The sequence below is a fragment of the Gymnodraco acuticeps genome, unplaced genomic scaffold (genome assembly GCF_902827175.1).
Source record: "Gymnodraco acuticeps unplaced genomic scaffold, fGymAcu1.1, whole genome shotgun sequence".
In the NCBI taxonomy this organism is placed as follows: Eukaryota; Metazoa; Chordata; class Actinopteri; order Perciformes; family Bathydraconidae; genus Gymnodraco; species Gymnodraco acuticeps.
In genome coordinates, this window is record NW_022990501.1 from 1576945 (window position 1) to 1599870 (window position 22926).

The 22926-nt window shown below is 40.4% G+C and overlaps 1 protein-coding gene across 1 annotated transcript; it reads right to left on the reverse strand.

Annotated features, from left to right (window-relative positions):
- Window positions 1-235: 235 nt before the first annotated feature.
- LOC117552987 (protocadherin alpha-C2-like) lies at window positions 236-22601 on the reverse strand. The gene is given in 5 exon segments (XM_034226726.1): window positions 236-4156; window positions 12328-12413; window positions 16060-16118; window positions 19792-20927; window positions 20930-22601. Coding segments are annotated over 5 exon segments (2991 nt in total). The 5' UTR covers window positions 22332-22601; the 3' UTR covers window positions 236-3848.
- Window positions 22602-22926: the final 325 nt, after the last annotated feature.

Genomic DNA, 22926 nt, shown 5'->3' on the forward strand with positions numbered 1-22926 from the left:
TCTACAATATCTTAAGGGATCATACATATTACATTCTGTCATCTATCTTTGTTTCATTAACTGCATGTGCCAGTTTCTTCTGAATAAATACATGAATGACAAGCTGTTATATAAACTCTGCCTTTGATTCATTCCAGTTTAATGGACTGTACTAATAAAACATGACGAGTTACCTCCATGATATAGAGTTACTAACCGTTAGCTGAAAACAAGTGAAAACACAGCTTAGATGAAAGATATTTAAGAAAAACTTTATTTGTGACTTATTAACAAAACACATTACCAGATGAAATAATAAGATTCACTATTATCACCTTTACAATGAAAAGCAGGTGTACAAAAAAAGTTATGAACTGATCTGCACTGTCACAGTCGACTGGCGTGCACCACTCACTGCCACACCCAGCGACCGAGGAACATTCACTATACACAAGCAGAGAATACATCAACTTTATTTTTGTTACAACGTTTTATGTATTTTGACTTTTTTTTCTTCTTTTTATACCGTTTTCTTTACAAGTGTTATATATGGAGGATGAGTAAATGACTTTCACACTGGTGTTCGTTTGATCATCATTTCAAAGTTTAACACAACTTTCAGGAATGATTTTCTGATCTTAGAAAATCATAAGGGTAAACACATGGGGGAGGGGGAAGCATTTCATAGCATAACACAATAGCATTATGTATATCTAGAAGATTAAATTCATTTTCAACAGGATAAAAAATGTGATTCTTTTAGGTTTTTTCCACAGAATTACTGTTCGCAATAGTTATGTATGTATGTATGAATGTGTGTGGGTCTTCCAGTGTGTGTGTATTTGAGAATGTGTATCAGAGGTATATGTATTCCGATACGCATCTCCCAGTGGAAAAACATATCTATGTATATATAGTATCTCTATATTATCTGTTTCCTTTGCTTATAACATGCAAACAGCCACTTGGTGATCTGACAGAGGTACACCTGAAGGACGGGGTAGGGGGGGAAAACACATGTGCATGGGAGGGATTGAGCCCGAGCAGCACCTACATTTCCCTACTGTGAGTGGTAAGACAATGTTTAAAAGAAAGGGACACTGAGGTGAGGTTTTATGACACTTTTCCTTCATAGTAATGCTGTTCCAATATCTAAAACTGTTTGCTACCATGCCACACCTGGGTTTCACAATGTCAGGGCCAAACAAAGCGTATCACTTTTACACCGTTCACACTTCAACAATGAAACTTGTACGTTCTTTCTGCACAGCATGTCCTTGCAACACTATTTCTATCGATTGTGTGCAGCAATTAAGACAAAAAGTATCCTTTCAAAGGTCTTGCTAGCTGAGATTATTGTCTTAAAAATGTCCTTCACCTCCAATAAAGTGGATTCCCCCCTTTCCAAGTCAACCACAAGTCAACCTCCTTCCACTGCTGCTGAACTGCGCTGCATGTATTTTGTACATGGTTTTAGTCAACACCACATTTATCAGTTCTTACTAATGGCTGACAGAAGAATGACTGCAATGCCTCTGCTCATGCGAAAGAGGAATGACCTGCCCAATTAACTCTGCTGCAGTTTCCTCATCTTCTACGTTGGAGATGCACAATGACTATTCTTTTGCTTCTCCATTTTGTCTCAACATTTCCAGTACAGCATCAACCCAGATTCAACTAACTTGTCAGATTTCCGAACAATGCACTATGCAAGAGATGACAGAGACACTTCGGCTGAAAGGTTCCTAAGCTCAGCTGAAGTTGAACCTAACAAAAGATGTGTCTGTGTGTGTGTACTATATGTGCATGTATCTATCTGTGGTATTGAAGCAGAATGACTTCCATGAGAAATGTCGTCCAACCATGTTGATTCGAAGAAACGGGAGTAGAGCAAGGAAACAGGCAGCGGGCAAGCAAATGCTCCAAGCACTGAAGCAGTTGAGGCAGTGGCACAGGGCTTGAATAACAACTACTTAACATTCAAAGACAGAAGAAGAGGGAACAGGCTTGAACAGAAATGAAGCAACAAGCAACGATCCTGCTTCCCATCCATATAATACACTCAATATTAAGGTTGCCATTGGCCTCCCGTTAGTGTTCTTTTCGTATATTTTTGTGTATTCTGTATATCTGTATGTGTGTAAGAGAGAGTGTGTGTGTGTATGTGTGAGTAAGAGGCTATGTTTGTGTACAATAATGTCAGTCTGAATGTGCTGATACACAGTGGGATTATGACCCCATTGACCTGTGCCATATTCCAAGAAAATAGGCATGGTCAGGTGCCGTTGCATCAGCTGCACGTAGGTTCCCTAGTTTTATCCGAAGTTAGCCACTTATCCCGATCCACGCATTGCTAAAACACAAGCGGTAGCACCACAAAAATCTGTTAACCTTAAGTCACAACTAAATAGTTAAGCAAGCAAGTAAGCAGGTGCAAATGATACAAAGTCACACAATTGCACTCACTAACAGTAAAGCAGAACTTCAATTTTTTTTTTAACATTGTTCCTTTCTTCTTCAGTAATTCCATGCCAATTTGCAATTTTTAAGGACTATAACAGTGATGTTTCTGCACATTTTCTACACAAGGACACATTACTGATGACAATTTTTGAACTAAGATTTTTTTTTTTATTCCATTCCATTAAAATACATTTTCTGAGACCTGGCCAAATTGTATAATGCAGTAAACTATACCCTGTGTTCACTTTAATGCATATGTTAATGGTAAATAGTTTCAGGGTTTCAGCTCATTTATTTTTGTGGCAATAGTATGACAATGGCTCACAAAAACAAATTTAAAAAATCGTCAGAGACGTAAAAGATGGACTGCAACATGCAAAAACTAGTCTTGTCGTTTAAAAGTCAAATATGGATGTTATTTGCCGATCGTTTTGTTTTATGCCAATCTAGTCAACTACACACCCTGTACCCATCTGCGAGGTAATGCCATTACTGATTGGCAAATTATCTGAAATCTCGGTTATAACTTACAGCCGTAGAGTTGCCCGCTTACTACCCATGGTACAATCGAATCGAGTAATTTGCTAATAGCAAATTAACCAGCAGTTATGGAGAAACTACTTTATACCCTAACCTTGGAACAAATGTGCGCATAGTTGGTGCAACCTAGTCCAAGTCCTGAGCCTCAGCAGTGTGCTATATTACATTGAAAAACAGAGCTCTTTGTTAGAGTGTGGTCCTACTTGTCTCAGCCACCCCAATCTCTTAAAGGTGCTAATCTCATGATACATATACTGTATGCTGTTACTTTTTCATTTTCATATTATTTTTTACAAAAGACCGCATTTGCTGAATTTCTACAAGGCCTCCGTAATACTGAAGACAAAAGCCTCGGTTTCATTTTTTTTGTTTGGCTTCCACTTCACCTCCAAGTAGGTTAGCCAAAAAGGAAGGGGGCTGCATAAAGACAGAGAAGCCAACACAGGCAGCCTCAGCTGACAATGGTCAGATACAAATAGAACACCTTTTCAGGTGTTTTTGTTTTATTGTATAAAGTGGGGCAGGGGGCAGCAAATCACAGAAAGGCTAATCTAATCCAATAAAACCCTTTCTGTTTGAATTTGGTCCAACCTTTCGATCAAGTCTGTCCATTAAGAACATTTGTTTACCATAAACCTTAGACTTTTATAGGCCTACTTTATGGATCAAATGAGCCAAGACATTTGTTCTTATGACGTGGGGAGCCAGGCCTGTTCTAATGAGGGTTTGGCCACTGTACAATGTCTATGCAAGTATGGTGCAAGGAGGCTCCCTCGTTTCTACAATATGTATTTGGCGTTTTTTCTGGCTCTGTAATTGGGATGGTAGTTTGTTGGTAGCTCTGTTTTTAAGTCACCCCTTCACCTCTAATCATCATCATCCTTGCCCTTATCCTTCTTGTCTTTCTTGTCCTTCTTCTTCTTTTTCTTCTTCTTGGCGTCCTCCTTCTTGCCGAAGCTTATGAAGTCACCTTTGTCATCCACGGGGCCGGCGTCCTGGCGAATGGAAATTATGGCTGGGGATCCGGGGATGATGAAGGCTTCAGGATGAATCTCTCCGGGCCTCATGGGCTGAGGAGGGTAGTAGCCCTGTCCGGAGGCGCCGTACCTGAAGTGCCAGCTGTTGCTGTCTACTCCAGCACCCACTGGGGGGGAGAGTTCACCACCATCTCCATCTGCACAGGTAGGACAAATAAAAAGAATGATGTCAAGTCTAGCTATTACATTTATGAAATCCTTTCTTGAGTCAACAAGCTATTGAAAGTTAAATTAGGAAATCGATTCTTATATTATTTAATTACAAGTTGAACAAACTTGTTCAAACAAAATGTTCAATTTTGATATTTAACGTGTAATCCTTATTCTTGGAAGTGTACTCCCGGCTTGGACAAAGTCAGTGTGTTGGGATTAGTTGAGTGAAATACTTAGAAAAATATTCTCGTTGCCAACAAGAAAAGGCCAGAGTGACATGAGAGTTAGGAGGAATAATTATTGTATCTGTGACAGAAAATGTACACCAACCAGATGGGGGCAAGAGAGTTGTTATATTCATTTGGATGTTCTTGTTTTGACAAAGCTTGGCATCCTGTAACTTATCATACTAAATAACGTAAGCTAGGTGGGTGGGGAAAGTAACTACAGTATATATATATATATATGTGTGATATTTGTATAATTGAGGCGCGCTCTTGGTATTGTTTCCGTGGTGTATCATATTTGACACTGGAATAAAACTAAAAGACCTGTCGGGCTGCAAATCTCCTCCTGCCTCTCGTCTGATCCTTTCCGGCCACTACAGGTGCTGGTAGGCCGATGTTTATGTCTTACAGGCAGGCTAGCTACTGTATCCCCCAGTTTTCAGTTTTTATGCTAAGCTAAGTGAAACAGTTGCTACCATTCTAATGCATCACATGGGCAAAACTGCACCTACTTTGTTCTAAAAGTGAAACCAAAAAAATAAACGGGCTATATAACTGAATTACAAATAACTTTTAACTTGTTTAAGCACCAAAGCTACATGTTAAGGAAAAGATTGTAATTTGTGTGAAAATTAAATGAAAGTGAAACATTCTCATGAACACAAAGACAACAACACATCTCACTAACATTGGTCTGGTCCTGTGTTTTTAGTTTTTAGCTTTTATACTACATATATTAGCTGACTTCTGCCTCTGCAGTGATAATGACATCTGCTGCTTTAGTTAGGTGTCACCTTTTTGTTTTAATTGTTCTCGTTAATCAACAGTATGAATAGACTGTAATATTTACTGGTTGAAGTAGCAGGCCCTTTCTGACCCAAACCCATGAGTCTGAAATCCATTGATAATGCCCATCAATTGGCTGTTAAACTAGGTGTAGCAATCTTCTCCAAAAATATAGAACTATTCCTTGAAGTATAAATTCCACAGTAGCTCTTTGCAAATTATATTTTGATTACTTGTGAGTGGCAGAAGCAGGGCAGTCCATTCTGACCGTGACTTCACAGAGGTAAATCCACCTTTGCTACTCAATGTGAATTAATTGTCCTGCTTGTCATGCATAGCTTCCTAATAAGACTTGATGATTTGGTCCTTGAGATGTTCATCTAATCTGACATGTAAGGAATAATCAAAATGGTGCACAAAAGAGTGGAGAGCAGTAGCCTGACAATGGAGCGGTAGCCACAGGGAGTGGATGTTTTCAGGACAGATAGACCACAGGAGGGAACACTGGAGGGGGCTAACCTTTAAACCACAGGGATGTTTGACGTGGCAGTGTTATTTGTATTTGGCTGATGACAGCAGCCTAATCCTACTCTCATAGGAGGCCAGAGACAGGGATTCAAAATCTAACATGTTGCCCTCAAGCTTGGATGTGACAGAAAGGAACCCATTTGGGGAAAAGATAGTAGGACAAAAAACCTGTGTATATATAGAGGAATTGCTATGGGAAGTGAAAATAAGACATAGATATTAAGGTCAAAAGGTTAAAGACAGCGGAATGAAAAGGAAAGAGGATGTGAGATGAGATAAGAGGAGAGAGAGAGAGAGAGAGAGCGCTAGAGAGGCAGTAAGAAAGATGGGGGTGGGTGGGTTTTGCAGACACCGTGCTCTCAGGCCCACACCAGTTCCCTCTGCGCTGACCTACTTTCTCTCTGGATTTCATTTAGATCAAACACGGCCCTTGCAAAAGATTCTGTTTGATTTTTTGTTGTAGGCTATTTATGACACTACTGGAATGCTGAAATGGTTTCAAACCATAGTCCCATTGGGAAGTACACTATTCTGAAAATGCATCCATGAACCGGCCCCTACAAATGAGCTCTTCAAGTATGAGAATAAATTATATATAAATGGACTATAATAAGAGCAGATGTAATGGGCAATACCACAATGCATATATTAACACAGTAAAGGATTGAGGTTGTAATATAGCAGGAGTGGTCAGATAGTGTGTCTTAAAGTAACAAAGCAGCAACGTACCATTGTGACAGGAACAGAAACACACATACATAATTAGTTTTCTTCTGGCAAAAATAGAAGTATTCATTTGTAAGCTTCATTAAATAATAAGCATGTGAAGGAACAGGATAGCTAATAAATCACTTCAAGCCTCGACTGCAGAGGAAAATGCAGATTTAGTTTCTTTGTTTTAAAAAGGTTGTCTCATGCCAACACAGAAGGGTCCTCCGCATTGTGACATACTGTAGCTCCATTACATGGGCCACCAGCTCTCTTTACATGGTGGTCCAGAAACAACTACATTTTGGAGCAGATCCAGAACAAGGCGCAAATACTTGAATTGTGTTTCTTAAATTGCTTCAACGATTCCAGAGAGGGTGTTTGTGGTACTTTTAAATGGTGACAGAAACATTTCCCAATCTGAAAAATAAGTCCACAACCGAGAAAATTCAAGTGAACGCCCCCTTATGTCGCAACAACAAATGTTATCTTTAGTACCAAGATGATGTTGAAAACTCTTAAGAGTAAACAAAAACTTTTTTGTGGTGTCATGAACACACTAAAGTTAGATGGGCAACTACCCAAATTTGGAAATGGTTCCATTCAAGGAACACTTGAAAGCAGCTTGTGCCTTGGTAGACTCTTCCATTGCCATCGTAGATTGCCATTGACCTAAGTTATTTAGCTTGTTAAATGATTTGTCAGTGTCATATGTTATCATTTTATCCTACCATTAGTATAATTCTGTAATGCTGTTTCAGAGGATTATGATTTGATGGTATGCTCTTTAATCTGGGTATTAAACCCAGGAAGAGGATCTGGTATTTTTAAATCAGTCCAATTCAATGGCTTTCAATGGTTAGACAGCAAGATTGCTTCTCATGTGGAGGAGGACAACATTCTTAAAATAACCTGAAAAGACAGCCGGTTAGTTAGATGTGCAAAATACTGTCAGGCAGAATGTGGAAGATCTCATTCAGCCAGTAATGCAGTGAGTACATTTGCTGTACGCAATGCACCTCCATTTTATATAACTGACATGTCCTGTTACCTATTTAAAGGTGGGTAAGTGTTTTCAGTCGTTATATTTTGTTAACACATTATTTAGACGGTCTTAACCTGTATTTATGGAGGTAAAGACATACAAAGGATATTTCTTTTGACATTTCATTTTTACAGGTTTAAAACCCTGTAATTTAAAAGTAAAGCATTACACCTAATCCAAAGCAGCCTGCAAACTACCTTTTTACCATAACATGACTTTTAATTATATTTAAGTATAACGGGGCAGGTTGCACAACTCTCCTACAGCTTTACAAATATGATTACACACAAATAATGTCAGACCCAAAGTAAATACAAACACCAAATGGAGGAGAAAGGTCAATACGTGCACACAGTGGAAAGGGTTCTGCCTCCTGGAAGTTTGAATGTGCTCATTACATTTTAATCAAGCGGAAGACCTCTGCGGATGTCTGTTTTTCCTGACAAGTTTATCGTAAATATCGCTCACTTCAATTGTTCTTTAATACAGCTTGATGTGCACTTAGAAAATAACAGAGCCATTTAGAGAAAAATACACAAGCCTAAAACCAAGAAGGCCCAACTCAAGTATTGAAATTGGTAATCCAAAAAGCAATGGCTGACATAATAGTGACTACTTCCACTTCTTATATAGGGTCTATGATTAAAATGTACTAAGCCTGATGGAGGTGCTAGACAAAAGGTGATGATGGGTCCACCTATACATCCAGATTATCCTCCGATTCAAATTGATATTCACTTAAGATTTTATAGAATATTATGTGTCTAGTCATTCTTGGTATATTTTTATTTGATCCAAGTTATTTGGTTTTGGCCAGACCATTGCAGGCAGGCTACAGGACCTTAATTGTGGTGGACCACTCATTATAGAAAAAGGTAACAAGAAGCCTTTAGATTTGGCCTGCGTAATTTATTGTTTTCATTGCAATGTCCAATTCTGACATCGTTTTTTGTTCTTTTAAAGTGAATAAAAGCAGAAGACTTTGAAACGTACTAAATGTAATTTTTAAATAGTGCCTTTTGAGTTCATTTAAATGTTAAATGTTATCAATAAATCAAATATTATAAATAATTTCCTTTCATGTTTTAAGAAGACATAGAAATGCTAAACTCTGTAAACTTTAATATCTGTTTGTATATATAATTAACCTGTGCTGATTATGAGCCTGAGACTTTTTTCATTGCCAGACTGCACTGTAGCTATTGTGCATACAACAATAAACCCTTTGAACCTTTGAATTACTGTACTAGTAGTAAAGAAGCTGGAAACCTCACTATAATGACTGTGTTCCTGCAGTGAGGAAAATTGTACACTTTGAGAGCAGTACAGTGTTTGGTTTATTTGCACTTGATGAGGCTATAGCATTTCATGTCCTTATGACCAACAGAGGTAAAATGTCAAGTGGCTGTGAAGTGTCTAATCAAATGAATATTGTCTCAGCGACTCGGGACATCCCAGGGCTCTCTGCAGCGGCTGTGACGAATCCAAAACCCTGACATTGTTAATTAGAATCCTGGCCCAGGTATTAATCTGAGATATTCCTCTGTGTGTACGTGAAAAAAAGAAGTCATAACGTGCTGCAAGAGCTTTGCTTCCTCTGCTACTGTTTCTCTAACATGGAGGATTATTTGTAACTCTGCCATAGCTTCATATTAGCCTATATTTTGGAGCAAATTCGCATCCTGAAACGGATTATGGTGAAATGGCTGGTAAGCAGGTCAGCACAGCTCCTTGTGAGGAGGTTGCCATGACACCTGCTAGATATGTGGGTGTTTGAAGCCTCATTTCGTGTCACCTTGATGTCCTACATTTAAAATAGGCTGTGTTTTTTTCTATTTCATCCAAGATACGATTCCATCTAAAAAAGAATCCCTCTAGTGGTTTGTAGCACATAGGGTCACACATCTGTGTGTGCAGTAACGCTTGTATAAATATGTGCGGTTTAGCCCATGCATTCTGCATGAGAAACATCTACCAGAACCATTATTTCCTCAAATATTACTGCATCCCCTTTTTCTTCCTACTACCTGCCCCTGCAGAGTCTGCTTCCCTTTTCCGTTCCCTGCTCCTTCCTTTTTTTTCTGTCTGTACATTTTCCATTTAAAGATATGACCCGTTGCCATGGAAACTGCCTTCGCCCACTCCCTGCTGATGGAGGGTGCGGCTGCTGCAGCAATCTCTCAGTTAGACAGTGTTGCCAGGCAACAGGTCACATGGCGTTCCCTAGCAACAACACTACTGCAGGAACCTGCCAATCCTCTTAACCTTTCTCTTCCTCCATCCCCCCACACCTCGCTGTTTTCCTTTTCTCTCCATCCCCTTGTACCTCTCCTCTGCTATCCCTCTCTAAAATAGCTTTTAATGTTACTGGATCTCTTTTTTTCTCCCTGATACTCTCTTATTACTGATAATAGCTTCTCTCCCCCTCTGGCATTAGACAAAGGTCTCCTCATCTGCACCATGGGTCACTTACATAAACACAGTTTTGAGGGTGCTACATTTAGATGCATCAGAGCATACCAGACAACTTCATGATAACAATTCACTGCAGACATGAAAATGTGTCACAAAAAAGGTTCCACCTCTTGATGCATAAGAGGATTAACCTGCAATCCATTACATGTCTATGCCTTTAGTGCCAAGCCACTCATGACAAATTATTTCCTATCATGCAACAACGCATGTCTGCAGTAGACACTGTACACTCTGCTTAAAGACAATATTTGAGTCTTTACATGACCATGCCGGCAGCTTTTTTTTTAAACTGCTGACAAAAACACATTCCTCTGCAGCCAACAGGCACAGAGATGCTGGTAGAGCTTGTACCTTGAATCATTTTCCAGCTTTTTTCCCCAGAGAGAAGCGCTGACAGACAGTAAGACATATTCTGTCACTTGCTTGCCGTGTGATTGACTGGGATGCTACCCTTCACCCTCAGATCTCTACTCATGTTGTTATTCCTGCAGCTAGACAGAAAATCAATAAATGGCTGAAGGAAGAAAGGATGGAACAGCTCACAATGTTCCAAACACTGTTTCGAAGTTGTACGTTTCAAAAGTTTTCCAATCATTGGACAAAAACTGTCTTTAGCTTCCTTTGAGCTTGTGTTTATGTGAAGCACAGGTCATTTCCTAGCCGGTTCTATTTACACTTATGTTGTGCTATGCAACACAGTTGTTATGTTGCCACCCACTCAGGACAGCTCATGTCTTATTAAAAACACACAGCTTTTTCAGTCTGTAGCTCCCTATGCTGCAGCTGCTTTCAAGGGAGGATACAGTTGTTTATCTGTGGCTCTGTGAAAGAGCTCCAGGCTTTTGGCACCTCAGCTAAGCTCTGCATGAACACTGCAGTGGAATTCAGATCATATAGATATTTAAAGCAGATGTCAAATCCAAAGTTTTACTATATTATCTGAACCAAAGATTCATTCAACTTTACAAATGTATTACATATTGTGATTGTGATTAAATGTAATTTAGTGGCTTTTATTTTGAGACAACCTCTGTGTTGCATGCCCTATGGGACTCCTTTCTGCAAATATTGACCTAGATAATATATTGTCATTTTTTATTAATTGTTTCACATTTTAGGAAGTGCTCTTTGTTGCAATGATGTTCACATAATAAATACACATGTCATCTCTGTACGTTAAATAATAACCTAGTGTCAGGAGACAGTCAGCCTAGCTTAACCTGAATACCAATATTTGGGAGAATCAGTAAGCCTAGCACTGTTCAAACGTAAAAGACAAACATTTAGGTACCTGTAAAATCTCACGGACAAACCACATATCTTCTTTAAAGGTCCCATGACATGGCCATTTCTACTGATCATAATTCCATTGTTGAGGTCTACTAGAATAGGGGGCAGCATAGACAGGTCTTTTCTGTGTTAGAGTTGTACTCGCTACAGAGTGTACTTTGAGAGTTTGTGACTTTGCAGACCGTTTACATGCAGAAAAACCTGGGTAATAACTGGAAAAGCATGACATGGGACCTTTAAACAGTACAAAAGAAAACGAAAAAAAATTGCAAAGCAACTTTCGGATTTTACACTTTGGCTCTTGTACAGAATAAACAAACAAGATGAGCCTATTACATGTTGAATAGCAAGCTTTAGAGGTGCTGGTAGCCATTTTTAAAAAACTACTTTAATCAAAACAAGGCTAGCCGTTTCCCGTTGTTTATAGTCTTTATGCTAAGCTAAGCGTATCATGGCTGTTTTCTAATGAGCTACAGATATGAGAGTAGAATGATTCTTCTCACCCAACCCTTGTTAAGAAAACAAACACGCATTTCCCAAAATGATAAATTAGTGTACTTCTTTACTTTAGCTTACTAAACTATTATCTGTTTCCTTGAAGACTTAAAATGTGTCTAAAAAATGTGTTTTGTGACACTATTACAGAGCATACATAATACAAAAAAAATGATAGTCCACTACATCACTGTAGCAATTGTTTAGCTAACAGTAGTAGCTTACACAACAGTTTATGCCCTGGGCAGTGTTGGGTTATGCCCTTCTGTCTAATGATGTTATTATTTATGTATATAAGAATAGCTTGTACAACCTACTGTGTTTATGAACCCCAGGGTTTAATTTATTCACCTGCCAGCAGCTTTATTGGGAGGGAGTAACATGAGTGCAGCGACAGGGACATGAACACTTGCTGGCTTCCCCGACCATTATGTTTTTGGCACGCACAACAAGGGTCCCAGAGGGATTACATCTTTGGTGCCTGCGTAAGGACATTCCAGTACACCTGACTTGAACATCCTCTGCTTTTGAATACACAATTTCCCCAAATAAGCTGACACTCTCGGTGCTTTTCCCCCACTCTCTCCTCACTGCTACTCACCTGCAGCACTGGACACAGTGGGCCAGTTCTGGACCAGCATCCCCTGGGCCCCCTGCACCATAGAGGACTCCTCCATGTGGACCGAACTGAAAGGCAGAACACATTCAGCAAACTCAATGAGACACTTCAAATCAAATATTAATTCAACCTTTGAATCAAACATTGAGTCATTATTCATGGCTATACAGTCTGGCTGTTAAGCATTTTCATATTAAAGAAGTTTGTTTTTATGATAGTATATATTTCCAAAGCATCAACTGAATGGCTATTAAACACTTACATTCTAAACATTTCTAGCAGCATTGGCCACTATTTTCAGGCCTCAACAACCCCAGTGCCGAGAGCGACCACTTTTGGACTACTACATCTATTTCTTGTGCTTTTGGTGCCCGTAGAATCCACTTATCAGTTTTCATATATTAAAAAAACAACAACATTCAACCCTTACATGTACAATACACTGCCTTTAAACAGTGTGAGAAATCCCCTTTTACCCTCAAATAAAGAGCTAAATAAAATTGAGCCAACATACATTTTATTAAAGGTCCCATGACATGGCCATTTCTACTGATCTCGCTGTCTGTGAGAGAGCGAGACATTGACAGATGGAATATAGAAGAAGCCATTTAGAACATTTGCTTTCAGTTTAGTATATTTGTGTAGCTGTTGAGTAACACAGGACTTGCTGTGGTTTAGAGTTGTCACGCCCTTACCCCTATTTTCCCATCATCCTTCTTCTACAATTCATTCTCTCTCACGCTGAGTGCCTTTCTTCTATAAACGCTGCTTCACAGTAAAAGCTTTCCAATAGCACTTTCTACTTTGCTGGTTTTTCATCTGTCAACATTTTAGACTTATTTACATATTCAATTGGGATACATAACATTTTGAAAGTACTTAAGTGTTTCCAGCTGATCTTGTTACATATTTATATTTGAATAATTATGTGTATAGAAAGTAGGACACTCCTACCACACCCAAATGAAAAATATTAAGAATTCACGCTACAAGCACAACATAGACTCTCAGGATGTTGGCAGTTTTTGAAGTCTGAGATGTTTTTTATTTTAAATGTCATCAGTAGACATGAAACCCAAAGGGTGTTCTTTTCTGGGATCGACTGTTTTATTCGACTCAGCGGGTGGGCTGTAGATGTAGAAGTCATTCCTTTTATATATTTTCTACAAGAAGGCCTCAAAGTAATTATTATTTTTAACATTGAATAGTAAGATGATTGTTTTACCCTTTACATTACATGTTAGACGCTATCCAAAGCGACTTACCAGTGGCGAGCCGTCAGGAACCTCTAGGCAACATTTGTTTGCTGTTTACAGCATTCCACTATAGTTCTTCGATTCTTTAATCATCTTCTTATTTCACCAAATAGTTTGGCTCTCAATAACTTCAGCATACTTTCAGCTACAGAAACCATTCAAATATCAAAAATATTCAGCCTTTTCAGCACATGATGGGAAACTTTCAACTTTTTCAAAATATTTTATACTTGAAATATTCAGCTTTTTAAACTCTTTTTTTAACATGGAACTATGGGAGGAACCTTCAAATCCTCTTTTACCTACACCTTGCGCCAAATGCTTCTCCTTCCACATACTTTCAGCTAAAGACTTCATTCCAACTTTAAAATGATCACAAGCCCTTCAGCTATAAAACTTGTTCTTCAGATCCTTCATATCTTTTACACCTTTTGAGATATTTAACTTAGTTTGGAGCTTGGTAAAGAGGCCTTCTTCAGATTTAAATATGAGTGTGTATTGCGCAGCTCGTTAAGGCTTAGAGTGCGTGATGTCACAGCTAGTGGAGTGGAGGACAGCTCGAAATTCGTCATATAACTGCCATAATTCCCAAACCCTACACTCCTTGGACATAATTTGTTGTTAAATCAGAGCATTTAGGAATCAGAATAAGCTTTTTAAATGGCAACATTTGACTTGACAAGATACAATAAAAATGTTTTATTCTCGGAAAAGCTCCGGTGTTGCTTTCTAAATGACTGTTGAGGTAAGAGTGACATCCTGCCAGCATGCAGGACCCTGAAATCAAAGCAGCTAAATGGATTTCAGCCATCATTTAATGTATTATTTACACCCATGCTTTCAGGTCAAAGAGTCAAACAGGACATTAATAGGGCTAATTTCCCTTAAGCTTTCCTACATAAGCATAACACAACTGGGGGAAAAGGATGACACAGAATCACTCAATTGTAACTTTAGATTAAGAAACTTTTGTAATGATGTTATAAACATCCAAAGCCAAGGGTTTCCAACCTAGTCCGGAGATTTTCCCCGCATACATCCATAATGAATCCAGAGCTTACTGTATAGGAGGCACTATCCTGGCTGTGGCCTCTGCAATGCAGCAGAGCATCTACCTCAAAACTGCAACACGCTTATGTGTTACGTTGAATAGGGATTAGTTATAAATAAAAAATGGCTGTGTGCATTCTGAACAGTGTGAGTTTAACTTTTCCATAATCAAGGGAGCTAGTTGTAACGGGTGAGAGCGTGACACAGATACTGGTGTTTTCTCCACTGACTGACTACCCTAGGAATGTGGGTCAGTAAAGTTGATGCTCCACGCTTTGTTTAGATATATTACAGCATGCGTGTGTTAGGGTGAAGTGTTAATACATGAGCCTCTCTGTGTCTTAGCGTGTTACAGGCACTGCCATTCTAGAGATGGCAGCGGCAAATTGCAATGATGATTTATGTTAATCCATGTCATGTTACAGTGACTTGATGACATGATGCTCATTATGATACCCTCCACGCCATAGAAATTAACACTAATATCCAATTAAATCAAACTTAGACAACGCAGAGGACTGCACGACTGAGCGGTGAGCATTGTTGGCAGGAAATTAGGAGAATTTAGTACAAATTACAGACATGCGGAGGTAAAACTAATTTGCCCCCGACGTTACAGCTGTCCTCGTATTAAATTAGCGAAACACTTGATTATGTATTTTAAATAACTTTTCTGACATGATCATTACCAAATTCAAATGACAGATGTAGATACAAAAAAGCTATTTTTGGATCCAATGTCAGTATTCTCTGATTGCTTTGAAACTAATGATAATGAGATCTTTAGACCAATCTATAATTCAGATTTGGTCAAGCAATAAGGCGTAGGAATCTCACTGCAGGCCAATTAACAGCAGGAATAAAGTCCAAAAATGTCCTCTACTGTCTGTATTTACAACTTCTCCCCTCATCGCTGGACAAAAAGACACACAGAAGGGCATGCATGTGTGATGTGCACGTAGAGACTGATGCATGTGTGGCTCTGATCATCTGAGAAAGGTCATAGTCAGCTCATTTGTCCTTCATGCTTCCTGCTTAAAGACTGGGGGGAAGCGACGCTCAGAATGTAGATGACCTATATAGTGTTACACTGCAGAGGAGGAGTGCTATGCATCCACTGATGGGAGCTGCAGATGGCTGTTCCCCAAGAAGGAAGACGTTCACAAAGTGATGCTGAGGGGGCCACTGATGGTTGTTTTTAATAATGGCACATACTGGTCAGCAGTTTTTTTTATTGCGCTGCTATCATTTCTGATGGAAGTGTAGGGATATGCAAAAAAGGTGATGATGTGTGGATAAATGTTGTATTAGATTCTGTACATTTAGCATCTCTGATAAAGAGTGTAAAGTGTGCCTTTTTCTAGAGGATCAAAGTTGTAAAAGAGTTAAAAGATGGAAATGTGCTTACCTCTGCATCCCTGTCCTCAAAGATGCAGAATATCGCCAGTCAGCATTCGGGGCTTTCGGCTGAGCGAGCAGGAGGTAGAGAGAGAGAGAGAGAGAGAGAGAGTTAGGTTTGATCTCATTCAGTGCAGCGCTAGGCTGGGCCATGGCCTCATCAATTAATCATGATACACATCCCAGCTCTGGACGTGATGGGAACACTGCAGTCGTGTCACACACGCACACACGCACACACACACACATGCACACACGCACACACACACACACACACACACACACACACACACACACACACACACACACACACACACACACACACACACACACACACACACACACACACACACACACACACACACACACACACACACACACACACACACACACACACACACACACACACACACACACACACACACATACATATTGATATCCACAGACACAGAAGGACTTGAAAAAGGGCAGTAACTGAACGCCATATTGACGAGTTTTTGGACAGTGTCACTCTGCGACTGTATAAATGTGGGAGTGGGAGAAATACCCTTTCCCTGAGTGCCGGATGGCTGTGTGTGTGTGCACAGACACATGTGTATGTGTGTGTGTGTGTGTGTGTGTGTGTGTGCGTGTGTGTGTGTGTGTGTGTGTGTGTGTGTGTGTGTGTGTGTGTGTGTGTGTGTGTGTGTGTGTGTGTGTGTGTGTGTGTGTGTGTGTATGTAACTGTGAGTGTCTGTCTGCTCCTGATGAACCCGGGCTGAGCTGAGTGGTTGGAAGTCCCAGCAGTCCCTGTGGTGAATAATTGCCTTTGAAAACCAATAAGCAAGAGCCATTATCGCCAGGGCAACCGCATCCAATACCTCTGGTTTATATTAGCCGGGTAGTAGATTAAGTATTTAGATCGTTTATTAAAGTAAAAGCAGCAATACAAAACAGTAGATTTACTCTGTTTAAAGTGAAAGTAAGCAAACGTATTTGCGTCAAAGAATACTTCAAGTACAACAATTAAAATGACTCATCCTGCACAGTGGCCTAATCATAAAACAATTCAGTATACAGTATTATATTATTATGTTCATAAAATATTTAGTAATTGTACATTTTCATTATTAATTTGAATTTTCAATGTAACTTAAGCTAAGTGATAATTGTAGTTAAGTAAAAAATGAAACACTTCCTGTGCATTTCAATAGAGTAAAAGTATAAAGTGGCAAGAAATGAAAATTCTCAAATAAGGGAACTTAAATTGTAATTAAGTAAAGTATTTAAGTAAATGTACTTATTTACTGTCAACCACTTGTATTACTTGAGGCATTTATATAAACAATATCAGTACAGTATAGCAAATCGCAAATGTGTCTGAGTGTAAGACAATGCATGTTACAACTGATCAATAATGTTTCACAAATTAATTTCTTCTATATTACATACCTTGGATATTTACTATACTGAAATTGAAACACATTGCTTGGATGAGGGTAATCTTTAACAACATACAGTATGTAACACTATTTTAAATGATCTTACATTAGCTCTCATCAGAGCTGTGATGGTGTAAATGGTAAGATTTATTTTTGATATAAATACATTTATATGCTTTCTTTAGCCTCTCAAAGTTTTTTTTTACATCATATACAACTGAATACATTTGGGTTATAGACTGACATTTGTACGAGAAGATATTCAGAGACATTGAAGCAACTTTAATGGACATTTCTTCCGATTTTCAGACAAAAATTATTGATAGGGAAATCATTATTGACAAGAAAAATGTTTAAGAAGGAAAATACTTTGCAGCTCGATAATGAAAACACTTGTTAGTTGCAGCTCTGGTTAAAAGTATTGAGATGTTTGGACATTATGTTAAGGCTGCCAAGACTGCTATTCCTTTGCCTTTGATGATGGACACATTTTGCTGATGATAATGCCTTCATATAAAAAAAATACCATATTGGTCTCATAGGGGGAAAGCCCTATTTTAATGAGCTAATCATTCATGCCTGATTATGCCTACTCATCACTTTCCTCATGAATAGGTACCGTCTAGCTGCACTGTATGAAATAATGTGAACAGCTGCATTCATGCAAAAAATTTGGCAGCATCATGTGGGTTGTAGCCTCGGAACCTGAATAACCCTTAAAACAAAATAAAAAGCTGTGTTTAAGACACAAACCTGCTCAGGCAGCAGCAAGTGTCCCAGATAATGCTGGCACATTGTGTTCTTCAGTTCAATTCAGAGGGGAGTATTTCCTGCTGGGAGAACCAGCATCTTTGAGTAAATCTAATTTACAGGGCTAAGGAACAGAGGCTGGAGGTTAATTTAATTTACAGTGCTACATTAGTCTTGGTTGGAGATTTTTTTGTAACTAATGTACCAGTGGCTGGCAACCGATAAGGATGATGCATCCAGAGATGAACGCCTAACCTTAGCAGCATTTGCCTTAATAATCGGACAGAAATATTTGTACCTTCTAATCTAACGTCTCCTGCATAAAGGCAAAATATATACCCAGAAATCTCCAACATGGACTCCATAAATCTACAACATGAACATGTCAACATTAGAGGTCTAAACAAATGGCACATGTATCTTCAGGAAAGCATGTATATAGAGCATCTCGATTAGCATCATGTCAATTAAACAGCAATATAAGTGATAATAGTGTTGGTGTTTTTGTTGCAATAATGTCATGTAATTCAGGGATTTTTGATGTAGTGTGTGTGGAATTAAATCATTAGATATGGCTTGGCAGGTGAAGGCATTCACTGTTTAACTCATCTAGAATAGTCGTGCAAGTTCAGAAGAAAAAACTAGTCATAGGGCCTCTGATCAAGTCAATTAACCCTTACTGCTCCAGTGCAACAGTCACACACAACTCACACACACACAAGTCTGCCCCCACACACAAAAGTGAAACACACTTGCACAGAGAATGAGAGAGTTGTGAATACTACGTGACCTGTTCCTAGTGTAGATGTGATGACAACCTCAAACTGAAACACAAATCTCTGAATCATCAGAAATAACAGAAGACCCTGAAAAGCATCAGGCCTGACACTAATGCAGTGTGAGTGCTGAGCTGGGCTGGGCGACAGCACAGCACAAGTGGGAACTGCACAGAGAGAATGCGGCATGCAAGGATTCAATTCATTGCAGGAGGCGATCAAACTTGACATACAGAAATATCAACGCCCTGCAGCAACACTATCACACAGACAGAAATTATGACAATGCATGCTATGGCAATAGACCTTAATGAAAAGTCATGTTTAGTATGTACTAAAAAGGGATGTTACATTGTTTCGAGCTAGAAAATATGTCATACAAGTAGAGCGGCAACGATTAGTTGACTTGTCGATTGAGTTGATGGAGATAATCTTAACATCTCTTGATAATCGATTATTCTTGAAAGTTATTTTTTCTGCACAAATGTCAGGAAATGCTGTTTTCAGCCTCTTAAAAATGCTGTTTTATATAATATTAAACTGAATATCAATAGGTTTCTCACTGACATTACAAAACATTAAAAGATTACAGACTTTCTGTTTCTTGTATTTTTTAGTGCATACAATGAATCTAGAAAATATTCTGCAGATTAATCCACATTGTATAAAATAATAGGTGTTTTTTTTGCAGCCCTACGTAGGCTACGTTAAAGCCACTAATGTGTAAACATGGTGATTCATGACCTTCCAGTCCTAACCTCCCACAAAGGTAAACATACAAAATGAATGACCCACCTCTGGGCAGAGTTGCATGGAGGCATCAGGCATGCTCAGTCTGCGTACAAATCCACTGTTATTGGTGAAGAAGCGGTCGGCGCCGCTGCCCCAGGTGCCACTGATGGGTCGTCCCGTGTTGTAGAACATGAAAGTGTCACTGCCGGAGGTGGCTGTCAGGCAGGTCTTGTAGCAGTAAGTCTTTGTTAGAGAGCCATTACCACGCACTTCGATGTAGTGAGGCTCCACTTTGAGGTCTCTCCGAAGCATCACATTGCTATTGGGCTGTGCTCCAGGTCCTCCGCCGCCTACCCCACCAGCACTCACGCTGCTGCTCCCCCCATCGGGAGGGGGCTTTTGCGACACACAGCAAGGAGAGCAAGATCCAGGTTGGGTGCAGTAGGCATGGCAACGGACGATTGCCAGCACCACAACAGTGACTAGGAAAACAAAGGTGGTGGCGCTCAGAGCCACGATCAAGTAGAGGGTCACATTGGAGAACAGCAGCGTGCTGTGGGGGCGTATGATTCTCTTCGGGTCAGGGGCCACTTTGGGCGGCACCTCCATGACAGCCACATTGATGGTGGCAGTGGAGGAGAGGCTAGGCTGCCCATGGTCCTTTACCACAACAGTCAGACCGAAAGATGTGGAGTTGTCCTCCAGGATCCTCCGAGTGGTCCTGATCTCCCCTGTGTGTTCGTGCACCTTGAACAGGTCCAGGTCAGTGGCCGTCTCCAGCACATACACCAGCCAGGCATTTGGACCTGCGTCTGCATCGTACGCCACCACTTTGGTAACCATGACACCAGGCTCTGCGTTCTTTTGCACTGTTTCCAAGGAGCGTGTGCCGTTGCCGGGAGGGTTGACTATCAGTGGTGCATGGTCATTCTGATCCATTACGTAGATGTAGACGGTGGCGACGCGACTGAGTGGAGGAATGCCCCCATCTTGGGCTTTGACCTGGAAGTGAAACTCTCTCAGTGACTCATAGTCAAAGGCTCGCAGGGCATACGCCTCCCCTGTATCGGCCTTCACAGACACATACGAGGTGACAGGGATGCCATGGTTGTTGTCATTGAGCACTGTGTAGGTGATGCGTGCATTCTCTTTGATGTCTGCGTCTTGAGCTTTCACAGTACACAAAGAGGCTCCAGGGCGTTGTTCTCGCCCACATAGACGGTGTACGAAGTCTGCTCAAATCGGGGTGGGTTGTCATTAACATCAGCCACATCCACCTGTATGGTCTTCTGAGAGGAGAGGGGAGGGTTCCCTCCATCTGTGGCACTCAGAGTGACATTGTAGGCAGCAGTGGTCTCGCGGTCCAGGAAGGCTGAGGTAACCAGAGTGTAGTAATTTCTGAATGACTTGATCTTGAAAGGAAGGCCTGCTGGGATCTCTAAGCTCACCTGCTTGTTAGCGCCAGAGTCTTGATCGGTCACACTAATAAGGGCCACTACGGTGTCTGCACGGGCATCCTCCCTCACGGGGCTCGACAGAGATGACAGCACTATCTGGGGAACGTTGTCGTTTACATCAACCACCTCTACGACCACCTTACAGTGTGCTGCCACGGCACCAGGGCCCTTGTCCATCGCCTGGATGTACATCTCATAGGAGTTGGTCTCTTCATAGTCAACATTGCTCCTCACTCTTATTTCTCCAGTATTGGTGTTCATGCTGAACATCTGCCTCACTCTCTCAGGGGTGTAACTGCTGAAAGAGTAATACACCTCTCCATTTGTGCCCTCATCCAGATCAGATGCATTCAGTTGGATAACCAGGGTGTCTTTGGCTGAATTTTCCAACAGTTTCACCTTGTACACTGAGCTGTCAAACGTGGGGACATTGTCATTTGAGTCCAGGACTCGGACATTGATTGTGGCGGTGCCTGTTTTCTCTGGCATCCCACCATCCACAGCACTTAGAATAAATTGGTGGTAAGGCGTCTGTTCACGGTCAACGGGCTTTTTGAGCACAAGCTCGATATGCTTTGTATTCAGGGAGGGTTTGTTGGACACCAGCGCGAAATGGTCGTTTGTGCTGAGCTGATACATGCGAACAGAATTTGAACCAATGTCTGGGTCTTCAGCGTTTTCAATTTGGAAACGAGAACCAGGTAAAGCAGATTCTGTGATTTCTAGTTGGTACTCGTCTCTGGGGAACTGCGGCGCATTATCATTGGCATCAACAATCTCCACCTCAACGTGGTGCACCTCATTGGGATTTTCGACCAGCACCTCCAGATTTATGAGGCAGGTGTTGGATAAATCACACAGTGCCTCCCTGTCGATTCTTTCATTGACAAGTAATTTCCCATTTTTGGGGTTGACAATCACATAACGTTTACCGCTGCTGGAGGTTACCTTCATTTTTCGGGTGGAGAGCTTTCGAATATCCAGCCCCAAGTCATGCGCCACATCGCCGACCAGTGCCCCATTTTCGAGCTCTTCTGTAACAGAATAGCGCAATTGTCCAAAGGAAAGGCCACAAAATAAGGAAAATATCACAAAATAAAAAGGCACATTATTCCCTATCCAGTTGCATATCCCCGTCACAGCCATTGCAAGCTCAAAGGATCCGCAGACGGATTAAACGCAGCCTTCCGCCTGTTTAGCTTGCAGTATCTTGCGTCCCAGCACCTCATTAAGGTGGGCTAATTGGTCTCCCGGTAAAAGAAGCACAAGCAGCTCATCCATTGTGCTACCCGGCGGAGATGAACCCTCTCTAGCGCACCCATATTTCCTTTGTCCGTGATGCGCTTTTTTTTATCTCCAATGCGCGCTGCTGACGGGTGTGTTTCCCTGCCTCTGGAGCTGTGAGTTAGGTAAAGCCGTTCGAATTCTGCACCAAGATTACTGGAAACGTGGTGGAGTCTTTTCAAAATAAAATAAGAAACTTGTCACATATACCCACTCCCATTGTACTCTCTCAGCACTTTTTTTTTTTAACGATCTTTCAATTACGTGCTGGGAGTCATAGCTTGTTACATTTGTTATACAATCCTGACTTATAGTTTCTTTAATTCTTACCATTATGCATAATGAATTTATTGAATGTATTGTATTGCGTGTGGTTGCTACAAACATACAACACATCACAATAAATCTGTGTGCCTTATTAAACATTTAGCAGCACAGCTAGTATGTAGAAGATTTA